Source organism: Drosophila mojavensis, unplaced genomic scaffold (genome assembly GCF_018153725.1).
Source record: "Drosophila mojavensis isolate 15081-1352.22 unplaced genomic scaffold, ASM1815372v1 contig_80, whole genome shotgun sequence".
NCBI classification, from domain to species: Eukaryota; Metazoa; Arthropoda; class Insecta; order Diptera; family Drosophilidae; genus Drosophila; species Drosophila mojavensis.
The window spans coordinates 2,265,012-2,287,080 of record NW_025318906.1 but is presented as its reverse complement, the minus strand read 5'-3'; the positions used below and the strand labels follow the sequence as shown (position 1 = coordinate 2,287,080).

The following is a 22,069-nucleotide window of genomic DNA, read 5'->3' as shown; positions in this document are numbered from 1 at the left end:
CTTATATCCTATGTTATGTTAATATTCTAGTTTCACTGTATATAGTATATACATTTACTCCAGGCTCTATGTATATTCTAGATATTCCATAACCATATATAGAGTATACATCTTGCTAATGCTCTATATTTAGTTATACATATGTATACATGTATATGTATGTATATTTTCGATACTTTATATATTTTCCGTATTTTGGATATACTATCTATTTTCCTGATATAGCGAATTTCTCTATTCTATCCTCTAAAGTTTACTCGATGCACGCTCTATTTATAGGCACCTAGACTATATATACTGTATTCTTGATATATGCCTAGTCTAACACTCCAAAAACAGTTCGCTGGAAGTGTTTAACAATGCGAATGAGATGCTTGGCTGGCTCTGCAATGGCCAAGTTAGCAGCGGGCCTTGACGCTGCCTTCATCTCTGTCTCTGTCTCCACCTCTTCTTCTTCTTCTTCTTCATAATCTAAGCAAACTGCAGCTGCATCCTTTTGGCTTGTTTAACTTGGCCTCAACACTTTTCTTCTTCTTCTTCTTCCTCTCTTTTTGCACACGCTGCAAGCTGTAAGCGGAGACCCCATTCGAATTGTAAACAGAGTTTTGGACACGCCTATTTGGGTTATGCTGCTGCATGGATGAGTACCCGCCCATACACACACACACACACACACACACACATGAATACATATGTATATATAGGTACATATATCTGTTCGTTGTCGGATTTTGTTTCAAGTCTGCAAAATGGGTTACTGAACGGCCCTTTGGATTGCTCAGCGAAGCGTGTGGCGCGGATTTATAACGGAAGCTTAGCCCGTTGCCCGTTAGCCGATTCGAATCATGAATAAATTAACAATCGTTGACTACAAATTTGCATGCACACAGAGCGAGATAGAGAGAGAGAGAGAGGGAGAGGGAGAGCCAGAGAAAGGCCTACTATATCTATATAGACCCCAACTAAATGCACAAATATGTGCATATATACAGGCATATATACATATATACTATATATATTATCTGCCCAAATATTCAGGCAGCTTTGCATGCCCAACATGTTCACAGTGGGCGAATTGGGATTCGAGCCGTAAACTGACCCAAAAATTAATTTTAATATTAAATCAAAAATGCATTTTTATAAGAGATAAAAGATAGCGTAACCCAAAAATCTGGGCCACGCTGCATTAATTCAATGGAACTCTTCTTTTGTTTTACTCATAAAGAAATTTCATTGTTGACTTAAATTACGTAGTCAACTCTTCATTAATTATATGGGATGCGGTACTTGAACGCTGATCTCTTCCCATGTCAATCCAGCTGCGTTTGTATATCGTTTCACAGTAAGCATTTTTCGAGCCTTAATCATAATCATTAATTTAATAATATATAATTACATATCAGTTTCAAAATATAGGATATGGTGGGTTCCTTACTTAAAATGAAGCTAAGAAGTGAAAATTTTAGTTTACGAACTATGCCCAGACCCACTTAGAGTATGTTCCTGAACTGCTCAAATAGAGTTCAGAGTCACATTTAATATCTAGAACCCACTTTTACCTAATTTTGCATGCTGATTGGGGTTCAAGCTAGAGTATGTTCCTGAACTGCTCAAATAGAGTTCAGAGTCACATTTAATATCTAGAACCCACTTTTACCTAATTTTACATGCTAATTGGGGTTCAAGCTTAACACTGAACCGCTATAAACTTTTCCAATAATATTTATTTTTATACCCTGAACCCATTTTCAATGGGAAATCAGGGTATAATGGTTTTGTTGAAATGTATGTAACAGGCAGAAGGAGGCGTGGCAGACCCCACAAAGTATATATATTCTTGATCAGGGCGACGAGCTGAGTTGATTTCGCCCTGTCCGTCTGTCTGTCCGTCTGTCCGTCTGTCCGTCCGTCCGTCTGTCCGTCTGTCCGTCTGTCCGTCTGTCCGTATGTATGAACGCGTCGATTTCAGAAGATATAAGAGCTAGAGACTTCAAATTTTTTTTAAAATGTTCGTAATTACAGCGCGCATATCAAGTTTATCATTAAAAATCGATAACTCATCCCGATCTTTTTTATCGATAAAAAACCTTATCGAAAACCAGTTATAAAATTATATCTTCTACACCTTTATTGCTAGAGTCTCCAAAATTTTAATGTATGCCTATATGCAATTTATACAATTTCGTTTTTTGTTAAAATTTACCCCCCACCCTTAAATTCACCCCCCTCACCCTCACTTTTGTAAAAAGCGTATTTCAAATACTAGAGACTTGTGCTTTGGCAATTACATGCATATCCATGTCATAATCATAATCTGAAAGTTTCATGAAGATCGTACGTCCACAAAAAAGTTATTAAGCAATTAAGTTCTCATAGTAAGCGCTCACTGCCGCCCATGCGTGTTTATGCTTGTGTGTGTGTATATGTATGTAATTGTTTGTGTATGTGTGTGTGTGTGTATGTGTGTATGTATGTGTGTGTATGTATGCCTGTGTGTGAGTGCGTGCGTGCGTGTGTGTGTGTGTGTGTGTGCGTGTTTCTTGTGTAAGCTGAAAGACGCGAAAAATTATTGAAATAGCTATTACTCCAAGGGTTCAGGGGATCTCGTAGTCGAGTAGTCTCGACTAGAGCTTTCTTACTTGTTATTTTATTATTTTACTTCAAGTTTTCCAGCTACTTACCATAGGTCAACTATAAAGCAATATCTATCGCGACTAATCGATTTTATGCAAATTTATCGATAATTATGCAAACAGTAGCGCAGTGCCTTAACCTTTTTTTCTTGCAACGCCGCCAAGTCAAGCGAGCCTTAAATCACAGTGTGTCCAAAAGTCTTTGCCTATGTCTCTGTCCAGCATCCACATCTCGATGTGCTACAGCAACTGCATCAGCATTTTGCGTGTGGTCAGTTCAGTTCGAGGCCCACGCGCCACGCCCCTCGCCCCACGCCACCTCCTGTCAACTCTCTGTGGCACCCACAAGAGCCACAAGAGCAAACAGACCAACAGGCCAAAGCAGCCCAGGCTGACAGTTCGGACAGTTCGAAAGAGTTTTCGAATAGTTGGGCGTATGCAGCTTCGATTCGCGATGGAGGCGGCTAGCTGATGCTGGTGGGCGTGGCGTGGCGTGGGCAGCTCTTGAATAGCAGTCGAAAAATTATTGCAGAATTGTAAATTATTTGCACTGTCGACCTCATTGTCAGCGCTTTAAAAGAGTTAAAGACACAACACACACACACACACACACACGTACAACACACACACACATATGCGCACTCTAAATTACACACACTCTCTTCAATATGCAGCTATTCATGAAATTAAATTCAAACGCGTTTTATGCAAATTTCATTTCGTTGCATTCGGTTTGGGTGTAAATGCTTCCCAAATAGCCCCATAATTATTTTCGAGTGTACTTAACCGAAAACCTGTCCAAATTGCTTTTAAATGTTACTTTTAATTAGTTGGCAGTTAAAATATATATGTGCATATGTACTGGTCTCTATACGTATGCTAATCGTCTATGTAGCTATAAATCAAGCTTTTCTATTGTAAATGCAAAAACTTGATTTGCATAAAAAATTCGAATTACTTAGCCAAATGATCAGACACCAATTACGTATTACATTGTTAGTTATTTAATACCCTATAATTGTTGAGGAACACAAATATATGTGTTGTAGTGAGGAGAGTGCTTACTCTTTGCAGAACTGATATTTCAGCTAGGCAACGAGCCTAGGAGGTGTTGGTAGAGCAGCTATCCAAAATTCGAAATGTTCAAATTATGTGCACTTATATCAGGAAACTACATAGTAACTGTGAAATCTCTAGCTCTTGTGGTATTCGAGGAATTACAATTATATGAAATGTTATATCATTATAATAACGAAAGAATTCTGTGTATAATTCCACAGGAGTCAAGCCAAAACTCTTAAGATCCGCTTATCTCACTTAGTACTGCACTCATTGCTCATTCGTATTTTATTATCCATCCATTTCCTTGGCCCATCTAGTTAATCTTAAGCTTCAATTCCATCAAGGTCCATCACTCGCTCATAAGCAGTTAAAAGCTGCTTAGTATTTATTATATTCCACTCTAGCTATAATTATATGTATAAAATGTTGCTTATCTCTGTAGCTCCCCCAATTACAGCTGGAGCTCCACACACACACACACACACACACACTCATCCACACCCACGCAGGCTGTAATTACTTTCCATAAATTGCCTTTAAGGGTCTTTCGGGTCAGTCACAGGCCGAATTCGGCTGCGGCATCGGTCAGCTTCAAGTAGTAAGCGCCTTATGGGGCTTATTTGTAGCTTGCATTAAAAAAAAGCTAAAGAAATTGCCATTAAATGCAAGGCAAAAGTGTTTCCAGCTACTTTGAATGCCGGCTCACATGAAAGACGCGAGTATATTGGCTTTGCAGATATTTCGAATGTTTTCGGTTTTCTTTAGGAGTATGCAATTTATGGTATGGTAAAAATTAAAGAGCTAGAGTCACACTGAAAGAGTCATGAATGCGAAACCTCTCAAAAATCGTACGATCTATACTTGAGTTATATATTATATGGTATTTGCAATCATTACATATGGTATCTCTATCATATCCCGAACGAGTATTACGTAGTCGTCTACCCTCTCTATCTCTCTCTCGCTGCTCCCTCTTTGTCCACTCTGTGCAATATTTATTTTTATGCCAACTGCAACTGGCCATTGATAAGCGCCGGACAGCAGCAGCAGCAGTAGAGGCAGGAGGTGGGTCAGCAGGAGGAGCAGCAGCGACAGCAGCAAACAGAAGCAAATGACGGGAGGGGTCGGTTCTTTGAAAGGGGGCGTGGCAACTGCGACAGCGGAAATTTATGGTCGTCACATAAAACGCATAATCAGTAAACGAATGTGCCGCACAGTCGAGCCGGATTAACCGAATGACCGGACGGAAAGACAAGCAGACGAATGGACGAATGGACAAGTGGATGGATGGATGGACTGAATGCCGCTCCAGCTCCTGCTGTTTCCTCAGCTTTAAATGATTGCGCGCTTGACGAATGTGCAACATTCAATGAACATCATGACTATATATAAATATATTAATTTATCTGTCTGCCACTATTTAAGGCATATAAATTAGTTAGGGAAGGGCAGCCAGCTATAGGAAAGGAAGGAAAATAAGTATAACAACTATAGGTGACTCTTTAGGCCAAGCAATTTATCCAACTACCTCACGAAATCGTAAATATTTAGGAAGAGTTCCCATAACTATAAATAAAGAAGCTCAAGCTAAGCTATATGATTGATTACTATGCAAAAGAATAGTCAGCCCATATATAGTAAATATATAAAAACTCAGAGAACTTAAATATTCAATTGATGTACGAATTGGAGATGGGATAGTTCGTCATTAATCGGAAAATATAAATATCGTAATAAACTCTTGGCATTCTATATAGAAACTGCTCCGACTAAAGACTAGATATATACATATACATATATGCTAAATCTTTTTTATGACTTATGCGCCAACGGAAGCAAAAGTTGATGGAAATGCAAATACCCTGGCGCAGGCATTGCGACTGCACCTTAAAAGGCAGAAGCGAATTCGAAATGGAAATGAAAATGAGAATGGGCCGGGGATTGGGAATGGGAATGGGAATGGGAACGAGTATGGGCAATGAGTCACGGGCGCTAAATTAGATTCCTGAAATGCAACGTCTGCACTTTGCACCTATTGCACAGACAATTGAGTAAGCGGTAGAGGCGGCGGAAGAGCCATGGGTGGGGTAGCTGCATGTTGCATGCCACAAAGCTGATTGTTAATTAAGTCAATGCAATGCCATTAGCTGACCTTTTGACTGCGCCAATGGCATTGATGTGCCAGCTAATTAAGTTTGCAACGGCCAAAGCACAGATCGAAGCAGGCGAAGAAGCTGACAGCATGAGTCACCTATACACATATATATGTAGATATATGTATGTACGGCTATATGCGAAGCCAAAGTCCAGCTAGTTTGATAACAGTTAAATTGATTTTGATTGCTTTATTTGATGATCATAAATCAAAGGCGCATAGAACTGCGAAGCGGCACGTGGGCCGCATTTGAAAAGCAAAGTGAAAAACTTGCCACAGATGGTTGCATGATATGGAGGCAGCGAAAGACACACAAGCAACGCACTTGGACGCTGCCCACTTGGCTGCTGCTTCAGCTGTCCGACTCGCAGCAGACAGCCGGACACGATACGAAACGAAAACATTTTGTGCGATTTGCTTGTAAGTTTTAGAATACCCTGTACAAATTAGAAACGACTCAGTGGGGGCGTTAGGTTTTAATTATTAAATGTGTAGTGTAGAAAATAGCATGAAGCTGTTTTTTTTTTCTATTTGTATTTATCGATTAAGTTCATATTATCGATAAGTTATCGAAGTACTAGTACAGCTTATCTGCTATAAAAAAATTTAATGGATTAGACCATATCTATAATTCTCAATTAGAGCAAATTAAATATACTTCGTACATATTTAAAAATTTATTTATTTTTTTTTTTATAGCTAAAGTTCGATAAAAATAATATATAAGCTTGAAGAGATTTCAAATATTCATACCACAATTGTATAAATTGTCTAGCACTATGACATGTTTTATTTATCTATACGGCCTTAAGAGAACAAGCAATCATATATTGTATTCCCAAGCTAATTTCTACTCCCTTTAAAATATGTAGCTTTAATAGCTTCATCATCTCCTCACCTCTAGCGTATATCCCTTAGAAATTCTGCTTTCTCTTCTTTGTCTCATTTTTAATAGATTTAAAATTTCTACAGGGTATCTGACACGTCGCTCATTCCCATTCATTTGCACGTTTTGAGGCATTCATTTATTAGACGCTCGTTTGCAGCAAAAGAGTTGAGCGTTAGACTTGACCAAAAACCAAGAAAAAAACGAAAGAAAACTGGATTGCTCGCATGTGGTTGAATGGACGCAGTCAAGTCAAAAGCATTTGGCCACAGTCGAAGCTGGAGTCGGAGCTGGAGTAGGAGCAGGAGTTGGAGTTGAAGCTCTAGTTGCCGTTGCTGTTGTTGCCCACTCGAATGCCTCCAAGTGCCAATTTTATCAAATTATTTGCACTTAACTCGCAAATTCAATTTGAAATAACGAGCAAATTGTTGTTGCCTGTTGTTGTTGTTGTTGCTGTGGCAGTTGTTGTTAGCAATTGGCTTTGGGGGCCGACACAGTTCACAGACATGTGGCTATGGGGACATGCTAAATAGAAACCTAGGATATCTGTGGCACGCATATTCCTTGCTTTTCCACAGGTGCAACAATAATCGATATCTTTGTCAGCTGCAAATATTGGGTCAACACGTCAATTGTGCCACACAGGGTGCCAACGCCTGACAGCCAAACAATTCGCAAGGGGGCGGGGGGAGACTGACATGGTCAGAAGGCACAGTGCTGCCAGGTGCACAATTTGGTAAGAGTGTGGCCAAGTGGAGACTGTGGACAGTGTGTAGCGTAAAGTGGAGAGTTATAGGTGGAGAGTGTTAAGTGCTGAGTGGAGAAAAGGCTAGAAAGACAATGGAGAATGGAGATTTTGAAGTGAAAACTGGAGAGTTAAAGTTTGGAATGTAGGATGGATAGGCGAATGGAGAATACGGATTGAGAAATAGGGAAGTGGCGGTAATGGAAAGTGGAGAGGATAGTGAATAGTGGAGAGTTGAATATAAAGAGCTGATAATGAACAGCTGGGAGTAGAGTGTAGAGCCCAGTTGAAAGTTGGGAGTGGAAGGAAAGTAGAAAGTGGAGAGAGAAAAGCAGAGCGTTGAGTGGGGAGAGTAGTAAAAAGTGTAGAATGTAAAATGGAGAGTGGAAAGTGCAGAGTGAGCAGTGAAAAGCGGAGAACGGAGCGTAGAGACTAGAGTATGGAGAGTAGAGAATGGAAAGCGACGATTGGAGAGCGGAGAATGGAGACTGCAGAATGATTAGTAGGAAACAGAATGTGTAGAGTGAAAAATATAGAATGTAGAGTGGAAAGCGAGCTAAGTAGATGCAACTGAACTTTTCATATATTTTTTGAGGAGAGAGTTTTTCATAGGAATAGCAGAAACAGCCGTATTATAGATCAAATTCTGTCGAATAAATATCCAATTCATGGCTATAAATATTACCATGATGCTTATTTATATATAAATTTCCTCAATACTTTTAGGTTTCTCGAGTAGCTCTTGAGCTCTAACAACTTGAAATTTGTTTGCTTGATTGTTGTTGGATTTCGTCACATGTTCCCCTGGCATCGTATCAGTGTGCAGTCTCGTGCGATTGCATTATTGGCTTCATGTACTTAGCTGTGCCTATTGAGGCACTTGAAGATATGTTTTCTGTTGCAACACAATGCTCCAGATTAGTGGCTAGAGAGCTCCAAGTGTGTGTGTGTGTGTGTTTGTCGGCCAGCTGGCTGAGCGAATAGTAACAATAATTTTGACACTTCTTTGGGGGTGCCGGAGCCGGTGCCGGATTATAAGCATTGGGCAAGATTTTTGAGCTATGCAACCAGACGATGCGATACGATCGGCAGCCCACGCGACGAAGCTCGAAGCTCGTAGCTGGAAGCTGGTTGAGCAAGTTTTTGGCTGCAGACACAGCGGCTGCAATTGAAGGCTGTCAGCTGGCATTAATCAAGCTCTCTCTCTCTCTCTCTCTCTCTATCTGTCTCTCTGATTACTTATATATGTTTCCAATTGATTGTTGCAGGCAAAACGAGAAGGACTGCGACGAGGATGACAAGGACGATGTGCACGATATAATGCCGCCAGCGAATTATATACAAATATCGCAGGGCAAAATCCAATTGGTGCATCAGGCGCGCTCCCTGGAGCACGAGCCGGCGCTCAGCCTGGAGCGTGCCAGCGATAAGGTGAGTTAGTGTCTGCAGTAGTTAAAGTAGCTCAGCAAGTATACCCCATGTAAATCCAAAAGTAATCTACCACTGGTGCTGGCTCGTAACTCGTAACTCTGCTTAGCCTGGTAGCAGCGCCCAAATGCAATTACAGACCCATTATACAACATTCAACTATACATTATTGTCATTTGTATAACCCTCACCCATCTATCCATACGCCAATTGGGCTGGCCTGGGAAAGGCGCCGTCGTGCTTTTCCTTGGCGTGCGGAAAAACCTGACATGCAACACCCTTTGAACCTGAACTGAGATTAGCTGAAGTGCAGCCACTTGAAGCTACAGACTGACGCGAGTCACAATTCCTGCATGTGAATGCACTTTTGACATGCAGTTAAAGCTGCTGCTTAGGGTTGACTGCATGATTGTGATTAGCTTTTGTTTCCAATTTGACTAGAATTTGTAGAGTTGTGACTAGCTTCTCGACTCGACAGCTGTGGCATTTAGCAGCAGCTTTAACATGTAGTTAGTGCTGCTATTATATGACTTCTAACATATGGCTTGATCCGCTCTCAGAGTTTGCACTCAAAGCAACTTTAACATGTAGTTTACCCTGCGGTTTTAATTTGTCAATAGAATTTTATCAAAACTCTACTTGACGAGTACTTTAACCTGCTGTTAAATTTGGACTAACTAACTCTTATGTAAATACATTCAAGTAAAGTAAAATTGCCCTTTTAACATGCAGTTTAACTACCCACTTGAACACGCAGCTTTGCCAGCTGCTGTTAAAATTTAACAGACACTTTGACCCTCCAGCAGAACGTTTAGAGTCTCTAAAACCCCAGTCAAGCCTCAACTGCGTGTCTCTATCTTTCATGTGTTTGGGTCATAAATCAGCGAATCTCTATCGGCGTTTTACCATCTGCTTAGAATGCTGCTGATAACCTACATGATATTTTTAGCAACATTTGAAGCAAGGGTTAAGCTCATCATTCTTAACATTTTGCATGATTTGATCTGTGGCAAGATTTATGTTCAATGTGATTAAAACTGCGGCCTGCTTTCATCTCGTCAGATTCTTCGCTTATGCTTTACATATTACGCTTAGAATTGAGGTTATGTTTAAGATTTACAACGTGATTTATAGATAAATGCGCATTCGGTGAGTGTATGTAATAAAGTTTCAGAAGTTTTTTAGAAAGTATTTTATTTTTTACTTAGATTTGGGTCATCTTTGTGAAATATAATGACGCCACTGACTGAAGCTGGGATCAGCGTTTATATCATTCGCTATGATTCACAAATGTTATTCACATTTGACTTTCGAATGACATATTTTAAGTAGAGCTTGCGTCAGTTTCAAGATTTTTCATAGTTAGATTTCGACTTTAGGGTTATATCAGGCAGATCATTGTGTATGAAGTCTGGCATTCCTAATTCTACTGACTTTTCCTACTCACCACTGAATATTATTCCAGGTTATTCAACTGCTAATCGGTGAAATAATTCTAGGTAATTTATATTTGGACTTCACTCACAATTATTCTGAATGATAGACTTTAGACGGAGCAACATTGGAGTATCTATCATTCACAATAACTCACATCATTCTATGGGGGACCCATTCCTTTTGCTAAGTTTCAACTAGCCACTCTCTATCTTTCAAAATAATAGAATCGTTCATCTGTGATATCATTGAGTATCATTCAGAGTTATAGACTTTTTGATCTTATCATTCTGAATGATGGCAATTTTAGTAATTGCCCAACTACATCATTCCCTTTTATTCCCAATAAGAGATATGTCCACCATTCGTTCTCATTCTCAATGATTCACTTCTCATTAGCCATCATTCATAGCATTCACTCCCATCGCTTTGCATTTGCCACACCTCAACCTGAACCTCTTCATTCCGACTGACACCTTCATCGATGCCAAATCAACGTCAGCTGTTCGGCTGCATTTTCAGCCGCATTTCTCAGCTGTTGTGCAGCTCCACTTGACTGTTATGGCCAATTGCGGCTCGTTTTGGCATTGGTTTGCTCTCGCGTTTCCCATGAGCGTGTTTAGCTAAGCGTTCCCATAAAACTTTGGATGTTCGAGCATGAGGTTTATGCGATCACGTTTCGACTTCCGTGACGCTTTAATAGCGCTAACTATGGCGCAGGCGCGCACTGGACCACTTGATTTATGGCCACCTCTGCCAGCCGTGGAACGTGGCCAACCTGGCCTGGCCCCATAAGCAGCTGCAAATGAGCTCCGCGCATCCGAGAATCTGCGGCTATGTAAAATTGCTTAGGACAGAGCTGAGCCATGCCGTGTAATGTTTCTCAGAAATCTCGCGACTCTTAGAAGCGGCCCAGCAGGCAGCTGGCTGATGCCTGATGGCTGATGGCTGCTGGCTGCTGGCTGCTAATTGAAGCTGTCTTTAAGCCTGGCCCGCACAGTGGGACAAATGCAGCGTCTGTATTGATTGCCACACATGTTGAGCAGCTCTTCTCACTCTGCCCTCTCCCCTCTCCCTCTCTCTCTCTCTCTCTCGCTTTCTTCAAATGGCAACACCCACTCACAGATGGCAGCAGCTGCTCCTCTCTCTCTCTCTCTCTCTCTCTCTCTCTCTCTCTCTCTAAATGGCATCTTGATTATGCCGCTCGCATACAATGGACCTGCTGCTGTTGCAGTTACTGCTGCATCAACTCTGTCTGCATCCCAGCGCCCTGTCATCAGAACCCAGTCACGTTCTCTGCGCGGCTGCAGTTGCATTTCTGCGTCGTCTGATTGAACTAAAGTGCTGCAAGCAGAAGTCGCTCGACTAGCTAATACCCTGCAACTGCTATGCATAATAAGTGAACATAATATTTGTTATGCATACCATCATAAATTATTAATATGTGACTCATAAGATACAAAATTATTAATATATGAATCATATGATACAAGTTATACGATATTTAGCATACGATATTCGCCATACGAAATCCTTCAAACAAACGTACTTGATACGTTATTCAGCATATGGTTTAACGACATTCCTTATCTATATTCGACACTTTCCATTCTGTATACGATATCCACAATATTTTCCTTATACTTTGTTTGGCATACGATATTTAGCACTCATTATTTTGCTTACGATATTCGGACACAATGTTTGGTTCCCGATATTTGTCATTCCATTTACAATATTTACTTATTATATTTGGCATACGATATTTCTTATATTATGTTTGGCATACGATATTCACCATACGGTATTCACTATAGAAATCAATTATTTACTCTCCAGCTCTTCAAATTTCTCCCCTCATGAAATCTCTATAAGTTTTCTTTATACTTACTTTCATCCATCTGCTCATATTCAACAACTAATATACCCCATTTGCTACACTATGCCATGGGCTCGACGCATAAAAAGTTCATTGAACGTGCGGCAATTTATGTGCAACGTTTGCACTTCGTCTTCAGCACCTGCCCCTGCCGCATCGATCTGCCCCTTGAATCTTTGTTTGTTTATTTATTTGCCAGCTTTGGATTCGCAACGTTTTTGGTTTCAGTTTCGCTTGCTGGCTGAATGGCTGACTGGCTGACTGGCTGGCGGGCTGGCGGGTTGGCTCAGCTGTTGCCAGTTGCCAGTTGCCACTTGGCTGTGGCGAATGCAGCTGCAAGTTGCAGTTGCACATGCGCAGCAGACAGCAATCGTTGCCTTTGTTCAGCTGAGTGTGTGTATGCGAGAGGCAATAAAGCGAGGTATAAGTAACATAGCTATGCGTATACCCTGTAGTCGACCGACGGCATAGAAGATGTTAGAAGGGATGTCCACTTGCTTGTAACTGTCTCTGTCTCTCTCTCTCTCTCTCTCTCTTTCTATGTATGTATTTTACTAGCTGTCTCTATCTCTTGTTGCCTATACCCTGACTTCGCTCTCTAATAAGAAAGGGAGAATCTCTTTCTTCCCTATTTAATCTATTTTGCAGAATCTCTTTTTCTCTATATATGCTCTCTATCTACTATCAATAACTACTTGTATTTGTCACTCTCTCTCTCTCTCTCTCTCTCTCTCTTACTCCCTCATTCACTAACTATCTCTTCCTGTCTCTCGCCCTTTCTGTCTCTCTCTCACTCACTTACTCTCCCTTTCTTACTCACCCCCTTTCTCTCTCTCGCTCTATATAAATATATATCTAATGTAAGCTTTGTATTGCTCTCCACTTCAGCTCAGATTACAGGGTATCTCTTAGTTCACCCACAGCTACTTCTTCAGCTATGCACTCTAGCATGTCAGAGTCGCAAGTGATATATAGCTGAAGCTTTAGTTATTTTTTTTTATTTTTCAAGCCATCGCACACACTCGACAACAACAGTTTTATATTGTTTAGATAAGCGTTTTTTTTATATATTTGTGGATATATGTATGTGTATACATATATGTTACATACGCTTTAAATAGGTTAGACACGCATTAGTATTTATCAAGTGGCACATTTATAACAAAACGATCTCACTTGGACTATGTGTATATATATACTTATATATGTATATATATACATATATATCTCTGCCTTATAACTCTTTTATGGCTCTGAAATGGACTCCACTTAACCCACTCGACGTCTGCGTAATTTCCTGCCACAAATCATGGCTGAATCATGCATCTAGCCAGGCTCTAGCTGGCATACAAATAGTACAGAAATATGTGCAAACGAGGGTGGTATGACTTATTGCGAGAACTAGCAATACATAAGTATAAATATAGTATATATAAATTAACTTTTTATGATTTGACTTATTCTGTTTGCTTGATTTCTCTAACTGCCCTCGCTGGCTGGCACAGCCTTTTGGCATTTATTAATTTTCTTCACACCAAAAAACAATATATATATATATATATATATATATATATATATATATATATATATGTTTGTATTTATCTATTTTTCTAGCTATAACAATTAGATTTTTACAACTTCCACTCGACTAATTTTTAGTGTTAAAAGCAAAATATGTTTTACGATATGTCTGATTGTGTCTATGTGTGCCTCTCCCTCTCTCTCTCTCTCTCTGCCTTTCTCTATTCGAACTGCTGTTTAACATTTGTTTTTACGATCCCATTTAAATATTTTTTTTTTGTGGTCGCTACTTTGTCTAGCGCCTAAAAAACCGCTGGACTCTCCCGACTAATAGGCTGAAAGTTGACTCGCTGGCTAGCTGGGTGACAAAGGCTCATAAAATAGCTTCAACTCCAGTGGAAACTCCAACTCTGACTCCAACTCCAACTCCAATTCCAATTATGAGACTGTCATTCCAACTTCCTGCTGACGCCCACCCAGCTGAGACCTTATATAGGCAGCCAAGTGGGGGAACCTATCCAAAACAAGTCATAGATAGATCGCTCTGCTATGCAAGTGCCTTTGCTTTGTTCGTGCTGCACTGTCGCTGCTATTGCTGTGGCTGTTGCTATTGCTGTTGCATGCCACACTCGACTGAATTATGGGCCTTGCACACCTGCAAAATCAATTCCGAGTCGAGTCCCAGACCTTCGCATCGCGTGCGAATGCAAAAGTTACAAAATATCCAAATAAATTCACTTGCTCGTAAATTAATTTCAATTTTTTATTATTTTCGAATTAATTTTCTCATGCTCCACTTAAAGTTCATGTTGGTTAAATTACAATCAGTTAAGAATGTTGCAATCGGTTGGCAATGAATGCCTAATACTCTACCAAAAGCTATATAGAATGACCTAAAACTTAACACTAAATACCTAAATACATATCTTTTTTTTTGGAAAGAGTTTCATAAAACCAATATACCCGTTTCAGCTCACTTAGCAGCTATACAAAAGCTGTTGCAATTGTGTGGCAACGCCGCTTTGTCGCCTCGATAAAAATGCAGTCGATAAGCCAAGTTTAGCAACAGTTCAATTACAGCTCGTTCGTTATCTTAGACCCGCATTTAGTCGAACTACATAAAAACCGTAATTTGGCTCATAAATAGCTCATTCGCAGCTCCGTTATCTTTGGTGAGATGTTGCAACTGACAGCACTTATCAATAAAATGCTCAAGTTAATTTATCGCTAAGTGATATTTCATAACAAAATTTGCTCACTTGCAAAGATTTGATAAATTTTTAAATATTTTAAAATTGTTATTGAAGCTGAAAAAGATTTGGAAAAATTTTTGTAATTTTTTTTAAGCTGAAAATTATTCAGGAATATTTCTAAAATACTTTGTTAGGCTAGAAGCTGCGAATGGAGGTTGAGTTAAGAAGTGTGAGCTATTTCTGTTTGTTCTTGTCAATTAAGAAAAAACGAAACTTGAATTTATAAATTCTGTATTTTTTGACAGTCAATGTATTATCGATTATAATCGATACGACAACTGACATTTTAACTGTTTGTTTGGCAACATTTTAAGCTGTTTGTTTTCCTATGACAATGTTTTCCGGACAATGATTAACTGCGACTTAAGAACTTGTTAAACCAACAGCTAAGCTATAAAATGTGAGTCAAGTTAACACAAAATGCTTTTTGCTAGAACCAAATGTATCTATTCTGATTTATAGCTACGTCAATGCCAAGAGGATTTGCCAATATTAACTGCCAGTTAAATAGCTTAACAACATGTTCAAGTTCAAGAGCTTCAAGTGTCTCTTAAATTTCAGACACAGATCTGTGAATGAGACTAACTCGAGACAACAAGCTAAAACTGATTGTCAACGGCTTGTCAATGTCAGAACAGTTTAGAGAAAACTTAAAATAATATGTTTATAGATTGATAATAAGCTTAAGTGGCTGTCTATAATCTGAACTGTCAGTTCCTTTAGCTCTATTGATATGGAATTACGATATGATTGTATATCTTGTTTAACGATTGCCTCATCGATTGTTAATTAGTGTGCTATAATTTTGACAGACAAATTTGTTATCAATGATTGACTGGAACTGAACGAGTTAGGGTGCTGCTCAGCCTTGTTAACAAACAGTTTATGGCTAACTAAATGTTATCTCTAGATATAGATATACGAGAGTAGCTTGTAGTTCTCTACTCTATTAAGTACATGTTAAGTGTGTAACAGCTTTTAGCTAATTGTAATCTGTTGTTTATAATTTAAAATCTTTGGTTAATAGTCGCTTACACCCACACACACACACACCCACACACCTACATATGCCTATAGAAATATATAAGAATATATTACGCATACGCCTCATTGGTTTCATTGGTCATCTATCCATACACACACACACACACCTGGCACTTTCACTCTCAATCGCACTGCTACATCATCTATAGCTTTTCTTATTGGATTTGCTTCGATATCGTTGCCATATCTCAATCCAACAACCAACAACAACAAAAATCTTTGCATTTTGTTCTTCAGTTTGCGTTTCTTTCTTTTTGTTGTTCTTTTGCAGGATTTGTTATTGGAAAGGCGAATGATTGAGATTGAAGGCGCGCTGCTGCGTTTGCAGGAGCAGTTCCAAAAAGTGAGTATATATATGTGCCCACAGCTATTCGAAATTGTCAGCCAGCGTTGCCAGACCTCACCAATTTCCCAGCTCATTCTCATCTATGGTGTGAGAGGGACGCAAGTGCTTTCAGCTATATGTATTAAATGTTTGTATTTCCTGCCAAATTGGTTCGCATGGACATTCTGACCATATTCCACGCCCCCCCCTTTTGGCCCAGCTGTGCTCATTAATCGTGCTGTTGGCATTTTTGCCCAGAGTCGTTTGGGCTCTCGTGGTTTATGTGGTCAACGGACCAGAGCTTGGAGCCACTGACTGTGGCAAGCTATGCACATGCCACACAACAGCAGCCAGTCAACAGGCAAAGCAACATTCGCTGGCCAGCAAGCTCGGCTATTGTAATTAAAAGTTACAAGCTTTAATTACACGCAGCCAGAAATTAGATTATCCAAGCAATGGGCTAGAGCTCTGCTAGCGGGTGAGACTCTAGGAACGAACTCTGTTTTGAATTTGACTCTTGAACTTGGAACTAGTTGTTGTTGTTGTTTAGTTACCATATTGTAAATTTTGAGGCTGGATTCGTGTTTCTCATTGTAAATAGTTGACTTGTTGGCATATTCAAAGTTAAGGTTTGTCGAGTCGTAAGTATGGATAGCCATCCCCTTCTACTGATATGTTATTCACTCTGTTAACACCTTCTGTCTAAGCCTAGTTCTTTAGTTACCATGTAGCTAACCCTAGTGAAGATGTTGCCCTTTTTTTAAGGGCTAGATCACTTTAGACTCTAATGTTAGTTAGTTGTTGCTTGACCATGAACCATGAACTGAAAATCTGTTCTAAGATTCCCAAGTCAAAAACCATTAAAATGTTTTCTTGAGACTATCCCCTTTTCATGTTCTTCTCTCTATCTCTAGACTATATTCTAGATCTAAATAAAAGATAAGACCTAAAGAAAAAGAAATGTGTAGCTCTTCTGATTAATTCAAACTAGTTGACCCAAGGCCCTTTTCGAGTGAAGCTGACAGAGTCTGGGTTTTTATAACTAGCTCTTCCCTTAACTCTTTTCAATGAGACCTAACTGAAGTGTGCTAGAGCTTTATGGAGATTCATATATATCCAAGTCTCTTGACTGTCTAGGCCTAGTTGTTGTGCCTCGCCTCTCGTCTTACGCAGCAGCAGACCCTAGTTGAGTTATAGCCCCCATTTTTCGCTGACTGTAGAGCCCCTAGGCTGGGTTTTGCTTCCTGCTTTTAGTTAAGACATCGCAGCTTTAGGCCTTCGTCTCTTTCTTTTTGGCGCTGTTATTGCAAACACCTTTTCCGGCCGGGGGAAAAAATCTCGTATCTAAATGGCACATCTTGAGTCATCTTTTGGGGCGTCAGTTTTATGGCCGAGGCAAACGCATTTCCGGCTTTAGGTAATTGAATTTGATAACAGCCTACAGTATTTTGGCTGCTGCTTGGCTGCTTGGCCCAAATAAATGGCCAACGAGTTAAACAGCGGAGTTTATCGTGTGAAAAGGCACAGCATGCGGCCTGAAGAGCCATCACTAGCTAGTCCTGCTGCTGCCGGCTCCTGGCCAATGATTTCCGCAACGAAATTGCTGACGCCCGGCCACAGGAAGCGCTGGAGACAAAAATCCAACAGCAGCAGCAGCAGCCCCCTTAAGTGTATGGGTGTGGGCGTGGCATTTGGTTTTTCGCCTCAGCTCGTCTGATTTTCTATGCTCTGCTACTTTTTTTCGGGTTCTGGCAAAAGCGCAAATTTACGAGCTATGGCACTGGCATTGGCATTGGCAATGGCAGAGCTACAGCTACAGCTACTGTCGCCCTCTGCTTCCTCTCTTCCCCCGTCTGTTGGCTCTGCCCCCTTTCATACAGCTCGTTATCGCAGCTCCAACTGCCACCACCACCGCCTTCGCCTTTTGGGCTCATGCATGGGAATCCGATTACTTTGCCAGTGTGCGCATTCCTTTGCTCAATGCGCTTTTCATGGCCGAGTAATATGAGATTTTTGATGAACTATGTAACGTTCTCAAGAAGAGGCGGTCTGAGTGTTACAGTAGATGTATTAGTATATGTGTAGATAGATAGGAGATTGATGAATATATAGAGCGAAAGATAGACCGACAAATGAATAGATGGATAAGTTGATAGACAGATAGAGATAGATATATATGTAGATGTAGGTATATAGATCGATGGAGGAATCATAAATATTTATGTATATAGATCGATGGATAGATAAAAAGATATATGGATTAGACGGATAGATATGTGAATGGATAAATGCAGAGATGGATGGATGACAAGATGGGTCGCTAGAGAGATAGATGAATGAGTAAATATACATAAATAAATTTTTGGATAGATAGATCAATTTAGATATGGTTGGACTGCTATCTAGAGTGATGGATGAAAATATAGATATAGACAGATAGGTAAATGGTAGATGTGTAGAGAGATTCAGAGAGAGATAGATAAAAGTTTAAGCAGCTATAGCTTGCTAGGTAGCTAGATAGATATTGTACATAAGAAGAAACTGAGTCAATTTATCGCTCTATTAGCTCTCTAAGCTCTTCTAGACGTGCGTCAGGTGCTATAAAAGAGTAGGTCAGCTCTTAGAAGAGAAGATATACATAATACATATATTTGTTTGCAAGCTATGCTAGATACTATCAATTTGAATATGCAAGACTGCCTAGTCTAAAGTTTTCCTAGAAAAGATTCTTCGTACAACTGATTTAAAGTCACAAACTGTACAAAGATAACTCTGACCCTTTCCCTCCCTCTTCTGCCCTCTCTTTCTATTATTATACAGCTGATGTCGTCCACTCGAAGTGTATTCTAGCTGCGTGCTATGCCCAGTCTACCTTTTCCGGTTGTTTGTCTTACTTTTTTTTCCCTTCTTATTTTTGCCTTTTGGTGAGCTGCTTTGCTGCTTTTACTTGGTTGGCAGTTCGACATTTTGGTGGTCGCATGAGATACATGAGCTAACGTTGGCTATGTCTGTCGACTCGTCTCCTGCTGCTGCTGCTGCTGCTGCTCGACAATATTTCTGCACTTTATCTGTCTGTAAATAACGATTAACTATGCTCACAGCTTCCAGCTACCCGGGCTACCCGGTTTCACTTAGACGGAGTTTGCGGCACGCCCGCTGGGTGTGTGCTTTATTGTTATTGGCATATCAGTGGCTGGCGTGGTAGTGTGGGAGTGGAAGGTGGAAGGGGAGGGGCAACAATGACAAGTCAGCCCAAAAGTGTGAATGTTGCAAAATGTTGAGGCCAGTCTAACAGAGAGCGAGCGAGAGAGGGAGTGAGAACCATGTGGCATGCAATAAATGGCACGATTCAATGAATATCCATCTTATGATTCGCTTCGCTCTTATCAACATCATCATCATCTGCTTCTAATTTGGACAACATACAGTGGCCCTGGCCGAGGCAGTGCAGAGCTCCTGGTTGGACAGCGGGTGCGGTGCGAGGGTGGGCAAAGCACTTTGTGCAAGTACTCGCATTACTTCCATGCCAAATGTAATTGATTCGCATCTGATTATTGCTAGTCGTGACCATAAATAGTTAGCTTCTCTCTCTCTCTCTCACACACAGTCTTGCTCTTTGTGTTTCTCTATCTCTCTCTCTCTCTCTCTCTCCCTCTCTGTCTGTCTTTGTATTCAATATATATGCATATTATATGGCAAATGTATGGATGCAGTAATATAGCGATAGTTATACTACCCTGTCTCTTCATCCCTTGCCTCCTACCTCTCCCGGTCTCTCTCTATCTCCATCTATGCATATTGTATGACATTTGCCATAGCATCATTTGATTAGCATCAGAAACCGCAAACCCTCGGCCACAAACTCAGATTTGAGCCAAGACTAATATTGATTGATTGTTTATTGTTTATTAATCAATGTGCAATAGGTCAAAGCCAATTTTTTGCGAAAACTTTCGGAAATTGTTAAATATTTGAAACACAATTTTTGGCAGACAATATATAGTATATATGCATATAGTAACGATCCCACAGCCATAGTATTCCCATAGTATTGCCTCTTTAGTTTTTACTTATAAAGAAACTGAAGAGGTCCAGGAAAGGACAAACCCGAGCTGTGATTGAAGTTGAGGGAAAAGCGAAACGAAATCACAAAAAAACATAATTTTTGAAATGTATCGAAGATAGAATCAAAAAGTTGTCAGCTTTGTTACATATCTCTTATACCATAGACAATTTTATACCACATATGACTTACAATCAGATAGAATATAACAATAGATGAGTGTATGGCTTTATAACCTACAAATTGATGTAGATAATTACCCTTTGCTTGAGACGAAAAATCTCTTGCCATGAACTTTAATCTTGAAACTTGACTTGGCTACAAATTGATTTGTTGTGGTTGTTGTTGTTGTTGTTATGGCAGAAGCTATTGTTGTTTACATTGTGAACTCTTTTCTGTTCACTGTGACTGCAGCGACTTGGCTGAAACTTTTACTTCAGCTTTTGGCTTAGCTTCGGAATTGAAACAGAAATTTTATTCAGCTGAAGCATGAACAAAAATCTTTTAACCCAACTCAAAATGCTGACAGTTGTTGCTGCTGCTGCTGCTGCTATTGTTGTTGTTGTAGGACTTAGCTATGCCATAGCTTCAGCTGAGCCCAGGAAACGGAATCAAACCCAACCACCCATCACAGTGACATCTAATCCCTTTTTTCGTGCCAGGGAAATCTCTCAAATATTTAGCCAAGAAATTAAAAAAGAACGAAGAAATGTAAACAAACGAGTGTCAAAGCAGAGAGAGAGATTCGCATTTGCATTTCTGTTTGTGTGTGTGTTAGCGTGTGTTTACTGTAGCTTTGTGTGTGTGCTTTTCATCAGTGATAAATCAACAAATTGGGGAAAATGCAAACGTCGCCATTCTCCGACTCAAACATTGGCCATTTGCTAATGAAGTTGGCTCGGACAATTTATTAGATTTAAGCGCTCCAATTGCCAAGCACTGACAACCCCATCTATTCCCAGCATCCAGCACCCAACCCCACCCCCAACGCACACCCTTTGTCAGCTGTCAACAATAGCCCCAAGTCTTGGCGCAGCAGCACGTGCTCAATTTTTAATTCCAATGCAGCAGAGACGCCAATCTGCGTCCCCCAATCCGAATGCTCCAGCTACGCCCTAATAAGCTGAGTTGCATGCAACTTGCCAAGATTGCGAAACTGTTGAGGAAGTGGGGGAGTGAGGGGAGTGATGGGAGTGTAGAGGGCGAGGGAGGGGGCCGGCACAATTGAAAAGAATATCTGAATGTCACAGTCAAGGCGGTTGCTTGGATGCGTGGATAGCGGGGCAAGCCACTTGGCTAACCTCTGGGCGGGTCTGACGTCGACTTCGAGTCGAGTCGACTTCGAGTGCTACTTGGTCGCTGACAAGAGCCTTGGAGGCGGGCAGCGCAGCGCAGCGCAGAGCAGAGCAGAGCAGAAGTCGCAACATGAGCACTTTCTTGTTGCCCGCTCAGGAAAGAAGAGAAGAGTATATGGGTTTTCATGTTAAAGTTATATAATATATAAACAATAGTCTATTTGCCTCCCAAACCTGAGATTTAAATATATTTATTTAAGATTAGCAGAGGGGACTACTGGAAGTTTAAATCAACGATCTAGTAATACTATATAGTATAATTTTTTATCAAAGAAAACATATAGTA

General features: G+C 40.3%; 1 protein-coding gene across 5 annotated transcripts in view; it reads left to right on the top strand.

Annotated features, from left to right (window-relative positions):
- The window catches only part of LOC6578492 (uncharacterized protein DDB_G0284459), a 65,168-nt gene that overhangs the window by 28,563 nt on the left and 14,536 nt on the right, over positions 1-22,069 (top strand). For 2 of the 5 annotated variants that reach the window (XM_015163176.3, XM_002004366.4), the window contains exons 3-4: positions 8,750-8,912; positions 16,312-16,383. In XM_015163176.3, the coding sequence (XP_015018662.1) occupies positions 8,750-8,912; positions 16,312-16,383 (235 nt within the window). Of the gene's footprint in view, positions 1-8,749; positions 8,913-16,311; positions 16,384-22,069 lie in introns of those variants that run through there. The other 3 variants (XM_015163177.3, XM_015163178.3, XM_044010739.1) reach the window with 2 other exon arrangements.